The sequence below is a fragment of the Sphaerodactylus townsendi genome, linkage group LG03, assembly GCF_021028975.2.
Source record: "Sphaerodactylus townsendi isolate TG3544 linkage group LG03, MPM_Stown_v2.3, whole genome shotgun sequence".
Taxonomy (NCBI): Eukaryota; Metazoa; Chordata; class Lepidosauria; order Squamata; family Sphaerodactylidae; genus Sphaerodactylus; species Sphaerodactylus townsendi.
This window is the reverse complement of record NC_059427.1, coordinates 57,566,801-57,581,648: the sequence shown is the minus strand read 5'-3', so window position 1 is coordinate 57,581,648 and position 14,848 is coordinate 57,566,801. Positions and strand designations below refer to the sequence as shown.

General features: G+C 45.2%; 1 protein-coding gene across 11 annotated transcripts in view; it reads right to left on the bottom strand.

Moving 5' to 3' along the window:
- The window catches only part of WNK2 (WNK lysine deficient protein kinase 2), a 168,188-nt gene extending 155,322 nt beyond the window's left edge, over positions 1-12,866 (bottom strand). For 3 of the 11 annotated variants that reach the window (XM_048488201.1, XM_048488205.1, XM_048488197.1), the window contains exons 1-2: positions 12,268-12,858; positions 10,379-11,194 (exon numbers count right to left, since the gene is read on the bottom strand). In XM_048488201.1, coding sequence (XP_048344158.1) covers positions 10,379-11,167 — 789 coding nt within the window. In that variant the 5' untranslated portion in view covers positions 11,168-11,194; positions 12,268-12,858. Of the gene's footprint in view, positions 1-10,378; positions 11,198-12,267 lie in introns of all 11 variants that reach the window. The other 8 variants (XM_048488207.1, XM_048488199.1, XM_048488203.1 and 5 more) reach the window with 5 other exon arrangements.
- Between the last annotated feature and the right edge of the window lie 1,982 nt (positions 12,867-14,848).

Sequence of the window (14,848 nt, the reverse complement as noted above, 5' to 3'; positions counted from 1 at the left end):
ATGCCCTTCCGGGTTTGTGAAAGCCGGCAGGGAGGACTTCGGGGCCACCTGCTGAAGATAATCAATGACTGTCTTGAACAAGGAGTCTTTACAGGTCGGTTTAAAGAGGCACTGGTTCATATGCTCCTGAAGAGATCTCAATTAGATCCTTTAGATCTAGCCAATTACCGCCCAGTCTCTAATTTTTTGTTTATTTTGTGGAATGGCAGGATTGAGCCGCAGGTTACGGACCAGTTCCAGAAATTCCTGGATGACACAAATGCATTGGATCCCTTTCAGTCTGGTTTCCGCACTGGCCATGGGACAGAGATGGTGGTGCTGGCTGCCAGGATCTAAGTCCAACTCCAGTTAGGGATCTGAGAGTGTGGTTCAGCGCCAAGCTGGTGTTGCTAGACCTCACCGCAGCATTCAATACAGTAGATCATGACCTTCTGGTGTGCCGCCTTGCTCTGATCGGAGTGCATCAGACAGTCATGGACTGGCTGTCCTCGTTTCTCCGTGACCGGGGATGGCAGGTAGCGTCGGGGAGAGAGAACTCTGACCATGGTCTGTGGAGTGCCGCAAGGAGTGATCCTCTCCCCGATGCTCTTTAACATCTACATGCACCTCCTAGCTGGGCTGGTTCAGAGTTTTGGGCTGCGGTGTCACCAGAACGCTGATGACACACAGCTCATGTTCATGATGGTGGGCCGCCCAACCTCTGCCCCTGGGGCTCTCCAGCATTGCTTAGGGGCCATGGCTGACTGGTTGAGGGTGAGCCGGCTGAAGCTGAATCCAGCACAGACGGAGGTCCTGTGGGTGGGTCAAGGGGAGAGGCTGGCTGATTTTGCTTTGCCTATGCTTGACCGTGAGGCCTTGCATTTGGCCTCATCAGTCAGCAGCCTGAGGATTACCCTGGACTCCACTTTACATTGGAGACCCAGGTGGCTAAAACTATCCAGGTGGCTTTCTACCATCTGTGTCAGGCAAGGCAGTTGGCTCCATACCTCTCCAACTCTGACCTTGCCACAATGATCCATGCAACGGTCACCTCTAGAATGGATTACTGTAACTCGCTCTATGCTGGCCTTCCTTTGTCCCTCACCCGGAAATTAAAACTCATGCAGAATGCAGCAGCCAGGCTCCTTTCAGGAGTGAGTAGTGGAGACCAGATAACTCCGATTCTGTATCATCTCCATTGGCTGCTGATCAAGTTCCGGATCATGTTCAAGATGCTTGTATTGACATTTAAGGCTGTGAGCAGTCTCAGAACTACATACTTACGGGACCGCCTCTCCCCATATTGCCCCATTAGGCCCCTCTGTTCAGCGAAGGGGAACCTTCTGGTAGTCCCTGGCCCGAGACAGGTTCGGCTGCATCCACAAGGGCTTTTTTGGCCCTGGCCCCCCACCTCATGGAATGAGTCTCCCTAGTACTCCATCAGGGGCCCTGTGGGATATTATGGAATTCCACAGGGCCTGCAAGATGGAGCTCTTCCTCCGGGCTTTTATTTGTTGCCAGCCTGCCTGAGTATACTATCGTCTATCTCCCATGTGTGTCATTTGTATGTTTTACCGCCATCTATTTTTGTTATGCTGTGGGCATTTTAAATTGGTTATTACTGTTTTAACTATTTTGAACTGATTTTATTCTGTTTTAAATACTGTTGTTGCCACCCTGAGCCCCTTGGGGGAGGGTGGAGCATGTGTGTGTGTGTGTGTGTGTGTGTGTGTGTGTGTGTGTGTGTGTGTGTGTGTGTGTGTGTGTGTGTGTGTGTGTGTGTGTGTGTGTGTGTGTGTGTGTGTGTGTGTGTGTGTGTGTGTGTGTGTGTGTGTGTGTGTGTGTGTGTGTGTGTGTGTGTGTGTGGCTGGCAGCACAGAGAATCTCTGCAGCAGCACAAAAAGGCAGACACGACAAAATGAAACTAACAAGCTGCGGCAAGAAGGAGAAAAAGAATCGCTTTGGCTTGAAGGTTGCAGAATTTTATTTTGTAGATATGGATTATTCATGGACCTGATTTTGCTAATTCCGTAAATGTCTGCAACATTTTAAATGTTCTGTACAGAATGGGCCTATATTAACCTTTTCAAAGATACATTGTCCTCAGTGCTGAATGTTTGCCATGACTCCACAAGAATATAGAATGTAGTTACTGAGCACATAACGCAGAATCTCAGCTATGGATAACTAAGCTTCTAAAACTTTATAGTTTTCAAGATATAATCATGAGTCAATACCTACTGAAATGTTAGAAACCACAGACAAGATTTCTTACTGGGGATGTACTTGAGTACCCTACATAACCCTTTAGCTTTCTTTTTATTTTATGTTATTACATTGACACCCCACCCATTCCTAACCATAGCCAGGTTTGGTGCTCTTTAACAGAACCAACACAACCAGAATAACAGTATCATCCTAAGAAGATTTTCCCAGTCTAAGTGCATTTAAGAAGGAAGTCTGCTTAGAATGGCACTGTAATTCATGGACAAACAAACCCTGCATGATTTATATAAATCACAGAATGCAATTTTTATGGTATGACATTTGGATAGATGGGGTGTAGAATTTTATTCTGTAGATATGAATTATTCATAGACCTGATTTTACTAATTCCGGAAAACTAGTTTCTCTGTACAATATCAACAAGACATATGTATACTGTATATTTGACAGCATTTCCTAATTTACCATAAACTCTAGTACTAAGACAGTTTAACAGATTTAAGGATAATTCTTTTTCTGTTTTCAGTAAAATCAGAAGTTTCTTCTGCTACTGCATGGCAACACTGCATGGTAAATGCTACTTCCTTACCCAAATACATTTTTATCACAATTTTACCACTGATAAACCTTTTTTCAGATTTTATTTTTCCCTATTCGCCAAACTCTACAACAGGCACATTTATAATTATTGCTTAAATGAAACCTGAAGGATGTAACCTTTATTCATAGCAATAACTATCAGTATTATTTCATGTACATACATATACAGACCTGTCATATGGAGACAGATCACTGGTCTAACAAGCTCAGTATTGTCTACTTTGACTGGCAGTAGCTCTCTAGGATCTCAGATAGTGGTCTTTCACATCACCAGTTATCTTATCCTTTCCACTAGAGATGCCAGGAACTGAATCTAGGACAATATGAATGTAAGGCAGATGTTCTGCCACTAAACCATGGTGCCAAACCTATACAGAAAAGCCATTTTGCATTCTTAATGTACTAAACAAAATTTGACATGCGAGCAAGTATCTCATGTTTCAGTTTGACCCAAAACTGCTGAACATTTTTCTCCCAAGAGTGGAGTGGAGTTTCCTCCTATGGCTTCTATTCAGCTGAAGGGCACTTCCATCTGCAGAGGATGCAAAAGTGATTTTTGATTTCCTATACTTCTTCCTCTTCTGCTAATGACTATTTTCCTCCCATTCTGCTTGTGATAATCCCTCGACCTCCATGAGTAGAAATTTAGGGTCTCTGCGTTAAGCAGTGGGAATGGGAGGCAGGAATATCCCCATACCCCATCAGCCCTTCCACGATACTCATGATTTCTTGGACAAGTGTAGGTATTTCCCAAACTTTAATCATCTAGTTAAGCTAACATTTATTTTCAGTGGTAAATATATTTCACTTTGGCTAGATCATGCCTTATTACAAAGTAGGAAATCCATGGTTTGTCTTTAGCTGATCAAAGGAACTGGCATCATATCCAGAGCTTGCACAGCTTGAACAGAGAGCAACCAACTCTGAGAACTGGGCCACTTGCCCATTTTCCAAATGTTTTAATGCTATATATATTTCATTCTTCACATTACGCATCTGGCATCTGCTTCTTTTTATTATGATTTGACTTCAGTAATTGGCACCAAGAAAAGAAACAGTCCACAGCACTTTTTTAAAATTGCTGAAACAACAGTTTTGACGTGCTTAGAAGTCATTCACAAGTCAATAGAACTAAATAATACATTTAATAATGCATCTCTATCAATTTAAGATTGCTAAAGAAACTTTTCTACTGAAAGATTTAAGTACAATTGTAAATTTATCTGCCACTTTGTCCTGGATCTTATTTGTAGTAGAATGCTCCACAGGTCCTAGTCTTGCTCCCCCTCCCTCCCATTTGAAGAAAAAAAAATTAATCACCCTTACCACTTCATAGGAGATTGAGGAATAGGTCAGGGAAAGGCACACCAAGTTACATTTCATTTTTCCCACTTCCCCCACCCCCCTTAAAGCTATTACTTTCCTTTTTCTAGTGCCTGCCATCTTGTGGCAGCTTCAGGAGACACCGTGCTGCTGCTGTCATTTGCAGAATGTTCCAGGAGATTCCTCTGTTTGCAGCTCATGAGATCACCATTTTACTACAAAAAGTTTATTTTTTTCTGGAAATCCTGCATAACTTTTCTTCAAATGCTAAAGCTTGAAGCTCAGTAGACCCATTTTGGGTCTATGTTCTTGGTGTTTTCATAATACTTGTAGCAAGGACGTAGGTTAGGGGGAGTTCTCGGGTTCATTACATGTCCAAAGCTCCGCCCCCCCACCCCCATTTGTGGGTTTTTTGTATTTTTAAAGTTTTTTTATTTGTGGCCTGCAGGGAGTGCAGTTTTTAAGGTAGCAGCACCAAACTTTCAGGGATTTGTTGCGAGGCTCTCCTGATGATACTACCCAGGTTTGGTGGGGTTTGGTTCAGGGGGTCAAAAGTTATGGACTCCCAAAGGGGGTGCCCCATCCCCCATTGTTTTCAAAGGAAGCTAATAGGAGATGGGGGCCATAACTTCTGGATGGTTTCATCAGGAGGGTCTTCTAAAGATACCCTGAAAGTTTGGTGATGCTAGCTTAATTTCACCCCTGACAGCATAGGCGAACCTCTAGCTTCATTAATAGATTCTCCTTTTAAATCCACCCCTTCAGCATGGATGGTTTAAAGGGAGAATCTGAGGTCCTAGTTTAAACATTGAAAGGATGATGCTGTTTCAGGGATGGGATAATCCACTTCTAAAAACAGCATAACTTTCTAATGTTGTTTCTTTTAACTGGGAACCTCAGATTCTCCCCTTTAAGGTGGATTTCTAAAAGGAGAATCTGGGGTTCTAGATTTAAACACTACTGAAGGGAGTGATGATGCTGCTCTTGGGGTGGATTCAGCAGCATCCCACAGTGGCCCATGCATGGGGAGGGGCCATAGAAAACTCTGATTTTGCATCTGGTCTCCATTTTTCCCTAGCTACACCTCTGCCCGGAGGGGAGGGCAGAAGGGACTGCTGGCTGGTAGCCCAGCCGGTGGTGGGGGTGGGGGGCAGGGTAGGGAGAGGCAGGGCAGGGCAGGGGAGCATTCCTGACCTCAGAGAGCTGCTTTTACAAGTACCTGAGTAGTTGGGATGGGCCTGGGGTAGCGTGGTCATTCCCCAGGGTGGCATGGTAGCTGCCTCCCACCCCAGAGGCACCCCATTCAAATCTATACCTACGTCCCTGACTTGTAGTGGGAAGGTCCACCTGAATAGAAGTAGGAGAATCCCACCCATTCAAGCCTCGTTCATTACAGCATCATTGCATTTGGGTCAAACTACACACTACAGTTTTCAACACAAAAAGAGCAAACTTAATTTTCACATAAGGATTCGGTAATGTACCAATATAATACCTAAAATATCTAATCTTTATAACTTGCAAAAAGAAATGTTGAGAATTAAGGCATTGAATGTCCATTGGTGCTATAGTCACACAAGCCCCATTCACACTGAAGTCCTGTTGTGCTTTAAAAGAAAATACAACATGATTGAAAATCTGGGCTAGTTTGATTCTGCAATTTAAAGGACATGTTCACCAGGCATAAAAGTTTTTTAACATTACAATTAAGAAAATCCTAAATTGGAAAAATTTGAATCTTAATTTTTTTTAAATCATCCATCTTGTTTTCCAAGACTAGCTCAGTATTTTTTCAACCTCCATGTTTATTTTAAGTTTAAAAAATTAGGAGTTGTTTCATTATCTTAAAACAGTCCAAAATGAAACACATCTGGAATAAAACTAAACTCAGTGTACATGACTTTCTATCAAATCTATATGTACAACTATTCTTCTAGTGGGTGACCATGCTATTTGATTCTAGTTTTATCGTTCTTAAGATTCCTTCAAGAAATGTTTTATATCTTACTAAAGAAGAAAATACAGAACAAAGAGATTGCTCTCTTTTATAGCGATTTTAAAGGAACTTTCCATTACTTGCAGTTCTGTAGGGACTGAGATCCTTCACTTTCAGAGTTCAACAAACTGACATATTACCACTTTATTTCATTACGTATTGGTCCTAGTCTTCATGCTCACATTAATCACTTTACCACAGTGGCAATATTATTAAACATGCTTACTTACAATTAATTAAAGTCCCTGCACTATATGTAATGCATCTTCTCGCAACCTAAAAAATATAGTGTAATTATACTCATCTGAGCAATTATATAGCTTTGCATTTTAATCTCTATATTCACCAGAGACCCAGTTGTCATAGCATCATAGACAAAAGTTGTGCTTGGCAGAAGACAGAATATGATTGCTGTTTTGTCTTTAACTCCAATATGGAAGGCACTCTTTTTCAGGGAATTTGCAGTATTTCCATCTCTTTTCCTCTCCCCAACATGCACACAAATCTTTGGCAAATAATGCTGCAGCAGCTTAAATGCACCTAAGCCTTGCCTGTAGGTCTAGATAAGTAGCTGAAACTCTTGAAATCTCAAATCTTTGGCATGTTTTCAGCACCTCTTCCAGTTTTGTTGATCCCCCAGCTCTTGTTCTTGCAGTTTTTTCATAACTTCAGTCTGCCAGTTCTTCATGCCCAAACACCCTGAATTATTTCCTATGACGAGACACAAAAATGCTAACAAATGACTGGTACTGCTGTTGCTCATGTGTTTCAAACTATGTCCCTCTACATATGCCAAGGACAGAAAGCATTGATAGTTGAGTATCAGCAAGAAACAAAGAAACGGGTAAAGTGTGCAACTCCTAGCAACAGACTTCATCATTTGAAAACAGAACTTCTCAGACACGTGAATGCTTCAGTCAGTTACTTATTTAGGGCATTTTAGCACACCTTCACCCAACAGAAGGAATGCAAAGCAGGTTACAATTATATTTTAAACCAGAAATTGTACCTTGGACCATGGTAAAATAGATTCTTGGATGCTAACCTTAGCTCATGAAACCATGCAGTATGCCAAGTATCTCTACCATTTGGACTCACCTGCCACTATGGAGACAGGTATGAACAGAGCCACTGAAAATGGAGGAATCCCAGGGCCCTAGTCATCCTAAGCACCCATGGACCTGGTCAATTTATTTGTTTTCCATTAGTTTTCATTTGATAATTTAGCCAAGTCTGAGTGGCGTGAGGGAAGGCACAGGGGGAAGTATGGTGGTGGCTCAATTATTTTGTACATCATCATGTCAACCTTCCTTCACACTATTTTGAGCATCATCCTGTGTAATAATTAAAAGCAGCTACACAGACAGGTTTCTGTGGTAGTTGCTATTCCCCCCATCAAAATTGAATAGTTTCTTGTATGTAACAGAAGGGAAATCAGCATGAATATTTTTACAGAACTGGAAACAGAGCACGTTCTTCTACCAAGAAAAAGCCTAAAACAGTTTGCAAGACACATAGAATGTTCCAGCTATTCTAAATAAAGATACAAATGCCAGCCAAAGGGAGAGAGTACAGCTCTGTGATTTGAAAATCACACTGAACATGCCTCTGAGATTACATAACTCACACACACACACACACACACACACACACACACACACACACACCTCATATATATATAAAACACCATCTTTGTGAGAGGTTGCTAGCCCATTGCTTCTTTCAAACAGACCCATGGAAGTGTACATTCAAGTCCTGCTTTTGTTAAACTACTTTTCAGCAGTTAATAGAAAACTGAAAGTCACTTCACAAACAGCATTTCTTCGGGTACATTTATGATATACATATGCTTAATAGAAAACCAGGACTGTGTATCACTTTATCTATTGGTTACACTTAACCATGGGGCCAACTTCCCTATAACTTGCTTTCATTCCATATATATTGCAAAAACAAACAAAGCCAAAGATTACATGGCCTCCTGCCAATTAGTACCACCTGGTCAGATGAATGTGTCATTTGTATCCACAATATTATCACCACATGCATTAGGTAGTTGTTCAGAATAGCAAAACCCCAAGAAACCAGTGTTTCAAAAGAGTTCTATCCCTATAAACTGGCTGGCTGGACAACAGAACATCAGTTAAAATTCAGAGTAAACAACAGACAACTTTACATAAACATATGGGATCAACATGGATGAAACTACTCAGAAAAGTGATCTTGGTATAACAATAAAAAAACTCACTGACAATTACATTCAGCATACTGCAGCATTCTTAAAAAACATCAAATCCAGTAATTTGGACTTATTAAAGGAAAGGAATGCATGTTACAATATAACTAGAAAATCTGCTTGATTTATATCATATCTTTAACACCATGAATAGTTCTAGTTATACCACTCCATAGAAGGGAATATCATAGAACTGAAGGAAAGTATGTATAAAGCAACCCAAATAAGATTTAAAAAAAAAAACAATGCTTTTACTAAGATAACAATGTAATGACTAAGTCCCACTAGCTTGTAGTGTTGTAACTGGAATACGTACTAAACTGAATTAGACAGGTATAACTGTCTCTCCCTTTCAAGCATAACCAAAGAACTGATTCAGGATGTAGCTTTCTTTCCACAATAACATCTGCTTCTATTACAAACTGATGTGCTGAGTCTGCTCTTAGTCCCTAGTTCTTCCAAATGCCTTCAACACAACCGCAGCTTCATTTACCTAATTCTAATGATGCAGCACATCACACTCTTGGCTCTGTGGCTCTGGGTAAGCTAGCAATATAACTCAGGATTTTTAAAAAACTATCGATTCTTTCTGATCCAAAGAATAAAACCAAACCAGCACTGTATTTATAATTCAGAATTACCAGTCTACTGGGTGTGAGAAGAAAACATGCAATAGTGATAAGTATACAACCAGTCATCATCCTATCATGCTGGAATGAAAAGTATTATTCATTGACTACAAACTTTGCAAAGGGATTTTAAGCATCTATAGTATCCTACCCATTTGCCATTGCTCCAGGCATCATGAGAACTAATTCTACATTTTGAAAGTGCTTGAATCCAAAGGCAAACACCTGGACTGATTCATACCATGGCGTTTAAGATAAAATGTCTAACATTATCCATGCAACAAAACTCAGTCATGTAAAAGCACAGTAGCTGAGTTCTTAAAAACCCTAAAAGCTTTTCGTCATTTGAGCATGGGCTAAATAAAAACTGGGTCTATTGTAAATAAAACAGACTCAAAGGAGGTTGTAAAACTATGACTGCACTGTGAGGGACAGGCAATCCCTTATCAACACTTGCTCATACAGTTTACATAACATTTAACTACCAAAGAGCCTGCATCTCATGACTATGAAAATTCAAAAATATTCAGACTGATATTAAACAGATAAACTGCAAGATTAAAACAGAATTCCCCTTCCCTTCCTTTTATAAATCATATAACAAAGCTTTTAAAAGAAGAAAATGTCTAACAATAATAAGTCTAATGATAAAGTTTTCATTTATTTTAACCCTTTACAATATATGGAGCACACGTTTCAGTTTCCCAATATGTTTGGGATGTTTTAAAAAGTTCTGACACTAAACTGCGGATGGAATTCTACATGTTATTAGTAGGGGGTAAATTATACTCAACTTGATAAATCTGAACAAACATACACCAGACTGCACTGCCCATGCAGCACATTCTATCACTAAAATAAGGTGATCTGCCATGGTAAAAATAGATAGTTGATATCTTAAATACTAACAAATACATGAGATTAAGGGTTTTTTTTCAAAAATAAAAGAACTGTCTTGTGCTTAACTGCAAGCTTATTCTGGAAAAATGTTGCATTACTTAGGCAAAAGGATTCCAAAGTACAACACTGAGACCGTCACTAAAACATGGACCCTATGAAATACCTCGGGGACATTTAGCCACAGTCTGGACACTTGATTGGTTTTTTCTTTCCAACTGTAAAACATCATTCGTTTACACTGCCAGCACTTACTCCATGATAAGGGCCAGGACTGACAGGGTTAATCCTAGGGGGAGTGAGTATGCATATGATGGGGGGAAGGGTGGGAGCCAATGAAAACATTGAGCTATAGTTAGGCCGGCGGGGATAAGCTACGGTGAGTATTACAAAGCTTTTATAGCTGACAGATGCACTTTGTCCTTAGCTGCCAGGACGCCGAAGAAGCACGCCCACCCCCAGCGCATTCAAAGAGTTGCTGAAGCAGCTTACCTGAAGTTCGCACCAAGCCACTTCCACCCAGGTCTCGGTGTCTAATCCTTTGTAGACGGTCTTGAAAGACCCCCTTCCCAGCTCGATATCAAACTTTAAAAACCGGCCGTCCAAAGAGGTGGCCACGGCTTTCATGTCGTCCTCCTCCTCCTCCTCCTCGGCCTCCTCTTTCTTGGCCTTGCTCTGCTCTTTGGGCTCCGGCACCTCTTTCCTCTCGGCATCCTTGCTGCTCTCCTGCAGTGGGCCGCCGGCCGGGAGCGCTTCGGCCACTAACCCCTCAGCCTGCGGGGCGGCCTCTTCTCCCTTCTCTTCCACCAGCCGCTGGCCCGCTTTGACCCTCTCGGCAATGATCCTCCTGGTTTTGGATAAGAGGATGATCTTCTTCTGCTGCTCCGGCTCCGAGGGCTCGAAGGTGGGCTCCTCCTGGTCGGAGTCGACCACACTCCTCCGCAGGAAGCGCTGGTGGACCAGCTTGGGATCCTTGGCATAAGGCAGGCGGGGCGGAGGGGCAGCGGCTCTGCCTCCTTTGGGCACGACGGCAAGGTCCTTGTCCGCCGGGCTGCCGCCACTTGGCCCATCCATATTCATGCCCTTCCCATTTGCAGGAGCCGCAGCCACGGCTGCCGCGCCAGCAGCTGGGAGCTCGCCTCCTCCGCCTGCCCTCTGCGGAGGAGCCGATCTGGCATGGCCCCCCGTCTCCATTACAGCCGCTGCGGGAGAAGGTGGTGGTGGTGGTGGTGGTGCCGCCGGCGATGCTGTCCTCCTTCTGTGGGACTCATCACGGTCCATCCCGGGGCGGAAGCTCGGCCGAGACACCTGCTGGGCGAAACGAAAAGCAAAAGCGCTACAGAGGTTGACTGACCCCGCCCGGCTAGCGGCACGACGGCGACCACCTGCAGCAGCAGGACCAACCCGTCCCGCCGCACCAGCCCGCTGCTGGCCCCAGTCGCCTCTGAAGTGACTCCCGTCAAAGGGCTCCCAAGCACGCCTGCCTGCCTGCCTGCCACCCAGGGGCGGAGCATGCAAAGAAAAGGCCTGCTGCTCCTTCTTCCCCGGGGGCGGGAGGCGCTTCTCTTCCAGCGCCGTCCAAAGGCTCGCAAGCGACGAGCAGCCCCTTCGAGGGAACTGAGGCGGGCCCCATGAGCAACTACCGCGGCAGAGACTGTACGCCGCCGCTTTCTTTTCCCAACCACCCGCTCCCTCCCGCTCCTTACCGGGAGCCCATCTCCCCTGTCGACTAAAGAGGAACCGTCGCCCTCGGCCCAGAGCCCCGGTCCTGCAACGCTCCCTTTCCCTGGAGTGCCTCTGAGGCTCTCCTCCGCCGCACCCGCCGGGTCACCGCCACGCGCTCCTCACCCCGCTTCGCAGCGCCCAGGACTCCCCCGCCCCCTTTGCCCACTTCAGTCATACTGCAGCTCTTCAATGGCAAGCCAGATTGAGGCTGGGGAAAGCCGAGGGGAGGGGAGGGAGGAGGAGTCGGGAAGCGCGGCAGCAGATCACGCTAATCCCGAGCGGGGACCAGGCGCGGCCCCCCCGCAAAAGCAGCAGCAGGGATGTTCCAGTGCCTTCGCCCCGGTCCAGAGCTCTCCCGACTCCCCCGGCCCCGCAAAGCCCGGCGGGGATCACCGCGGCCAAGGCACGCCTGGCGCACAAGCGAGGCAGCCGCAGCCGCAGCGAGGCGGGCTGAGGGAGGCGAGGGACTGCGTCCCTCCTCGCCCGAGCGGGAGCTCGGCTGTGGTCCGACCGAAGCATTAGCACTGGGCGAAAAAGCAGCAGCCCAAAAGGGTGGCCGGGGAGTGGGGGTGCGGGCGGGCGAACAGCGGGCTCAGGTGCACAATGGAGCCGCCTCACCTGCAGCATCCAGAGCCCCGCCAGTCACGGCTACTTACGCGAAGGCGAAGAGGCGCCCATCTTCAGAGCCGCCGAAGGCTGGGCGCGGGGGTGGTGGAGCAGCAGGGGAACTCTTCTTTCTCCCAGCATGTAGACTCCCCTCCCCCCACCACTCTGCAGCCCCCGCCCCTCCACCGTCTCGCCACTGATCGGCTCCGTCCGTCAGCCCTGCTGGGCTCCTCTTCCCTCTGCCGCGCCTGCCGCTCGCATTGTCCAAAGGGCTAACGCAGGAGACCGCCGGCCGGGAAGAAAAACAGTCCTCTGCAGAGAGCGCGCCTTCCGCCGCCACCTACGCCGCAGCTTCAGCCGCCTCGTCCCCTCCCGCGTCCTTGGAGCTGGCTCTCGGTCCCTCTGCGCCGCTTGGGTCCCCTCAACGCTTTTGTCAATGGCAATCGCGCTCTCATCAGCGCTCCATTTAACTGACAGGCCAGGAGCCGCGGGGGTCTGCAAACAGCCAATGAGAGGGGGCCGCGGGAGGTGGTCCCCTGATAGATCCGCCCAGTGTGACCAGGGGAGGGGGAGAGCGGCCACCCCCCCTGCGCTCTTTATGCCCGTGCAGCGCTGAGGTCTGCAATGGCAATGCTCGCTTTTCTTCTACTCATCAATGTGGTTATGATAAGCTTGGGCTGATTTTTGCGCATGCCCCCCACTTAAACCGCAGCCTATTGTGACCCTTGCCCTTCCCTAGAATAAAGGGAGGGGGTATAGGGAGGTTTTTTCTGTAGCCGCCTGAGATTACGGAGCGGAAGCTGCGTCGGAAGCTTTCAAGAAACAAGTCAAAATAGCTTCGGCTTGAATTTGACAGCAAACGCAGTCTCGAGGCGAAATGTATATATGGGATGGAAGGGGGGGAGAAAGAGCAAATGGGGGCACGTTTTTGCTTTTTCTGAAGGCGGCTGTAACCTGCTGCGAGGTTTCTGCTGTCTGATGCAAGCATTGGCTCTTCTCTGGGGATATTGTTTGGCAACGCCTTATTTACAGTCTTCTTGGCAGGACCTTTTCTTCCTAATAAATCTTTTAAAACCACCTGCAGCTTTTCCGAATTTTTAAAAGATTAACCAGCATTTGGTTGGCTGCACGTGTAGTGAAAAAATGAATCAGCACTCAGTGACTGTTCTTGTATGACAGGTTTTGTGTGTGTGTGTGTCTGCATGCATGTGTGTACCCATCCACCTGAGGATGGCTTGAGTCAAGCCTGAGGGGAAATAGCTTTTCAGTAGATCTACCTTTGCTATGCCTGTAGGGAGATCACCACTCCACACAATAACTGAGGATTAATTGATGTAAACAACTGAAGACCCTACAATAGCTAAGTCAGCAATTGATGTATATGCTTCTGGGTCTTATCTCAGTGCTTTCCAGGGTAAAATGCAGGAGGTCAGGATAGATTTTGAAGACTAAATGGGAAACCTGCAACCCGCACAATAAAGAATGTATTGAATGGGATTGCCCTACAGTAAACAAACTGTGGACTAAAGCCTGAGTTCAAGGTGTAAACCACACATCCTACAATGAGCCTCCCTCAGTACTTCTGGGTTCAGCAAAGAGCCTGATTTTATTTATATTGTTGTTGTGATTGTGATCATTGCTTTGGGAGCCATCTGTTTGGCAAAGGAACCACAATATATATGTTTAAAATAGACAAAGATAATTAACAATACTAACAACTATATGAGAACCAATCTGTTTAAAATTATGATTGAGACAGATGCTGTTTCTGGAGAAAGACCCTCATGTGTTTATCTGATGTAAAATAAAATAAACGTGACATTCAATTGAGCATATAATATCAATTTATTGGTTTCTCAGTGTGGACCCATCTGTGAATATTTATGTCTGTATATTAGGGCCATGGACAGACAAGTTATAATTTTCCACAAATCTGAAAAAGTACCAGGTTTTCAGAAAAAAATGAATTAAAAATATAAGGGGGGTTAGCACTCCCAAATGATAAAAGGAGTGCATATAGCTTTAAGAAATAGATGCCTTCGGTAATTGTTGCCAGGCAGCATTAATAGTACTCACAGCAGTCAAGCCTTGCTTTCTGCCAGAAAGTATTCAGAGTCCTTCCCAAGGATGCTTTGGCCTTTGAGGAAGGACTCATTTGGTCCAGCCACCAGTTGAGTCGCATATCTCATCGAGACTGTTCACCAGCAGCTGTCCCACAAAAGCCAGTGTAGTTGTTAGAGTTTCAAACATGGGAGACCCAAGTTTGAATCCCCACTTTACCAGGGAAGCTGACTGGGTAGCTTCTTGAGCTAGTCACACTTATCCTGAACTACAAGCTAAATGGTAGGTTAGTGGGAGGGAGGGAAAGGTGAGAATATGGTGGGCTGCCAGGAAGAGGAAAAAAGGAAATACTGTGGGAAGGGGTTATAGGGGAAAGTGTGTTACTTTTCCCACATACCCTTCCTAGCTGGTGTGCCACTGCACAACTGAGCACAGCTTAGTTGGCACCATGCAGCTTGGCCAGAGTTTTCTCAGGGAGAGGCAGCAGAGAAAGAGGGTATGCTGAAAGATGGGGCGGGGCGATAAAGTTAAATTAGCTAGTGGATGGGAAGAAGAGATGGAAGTATTAAA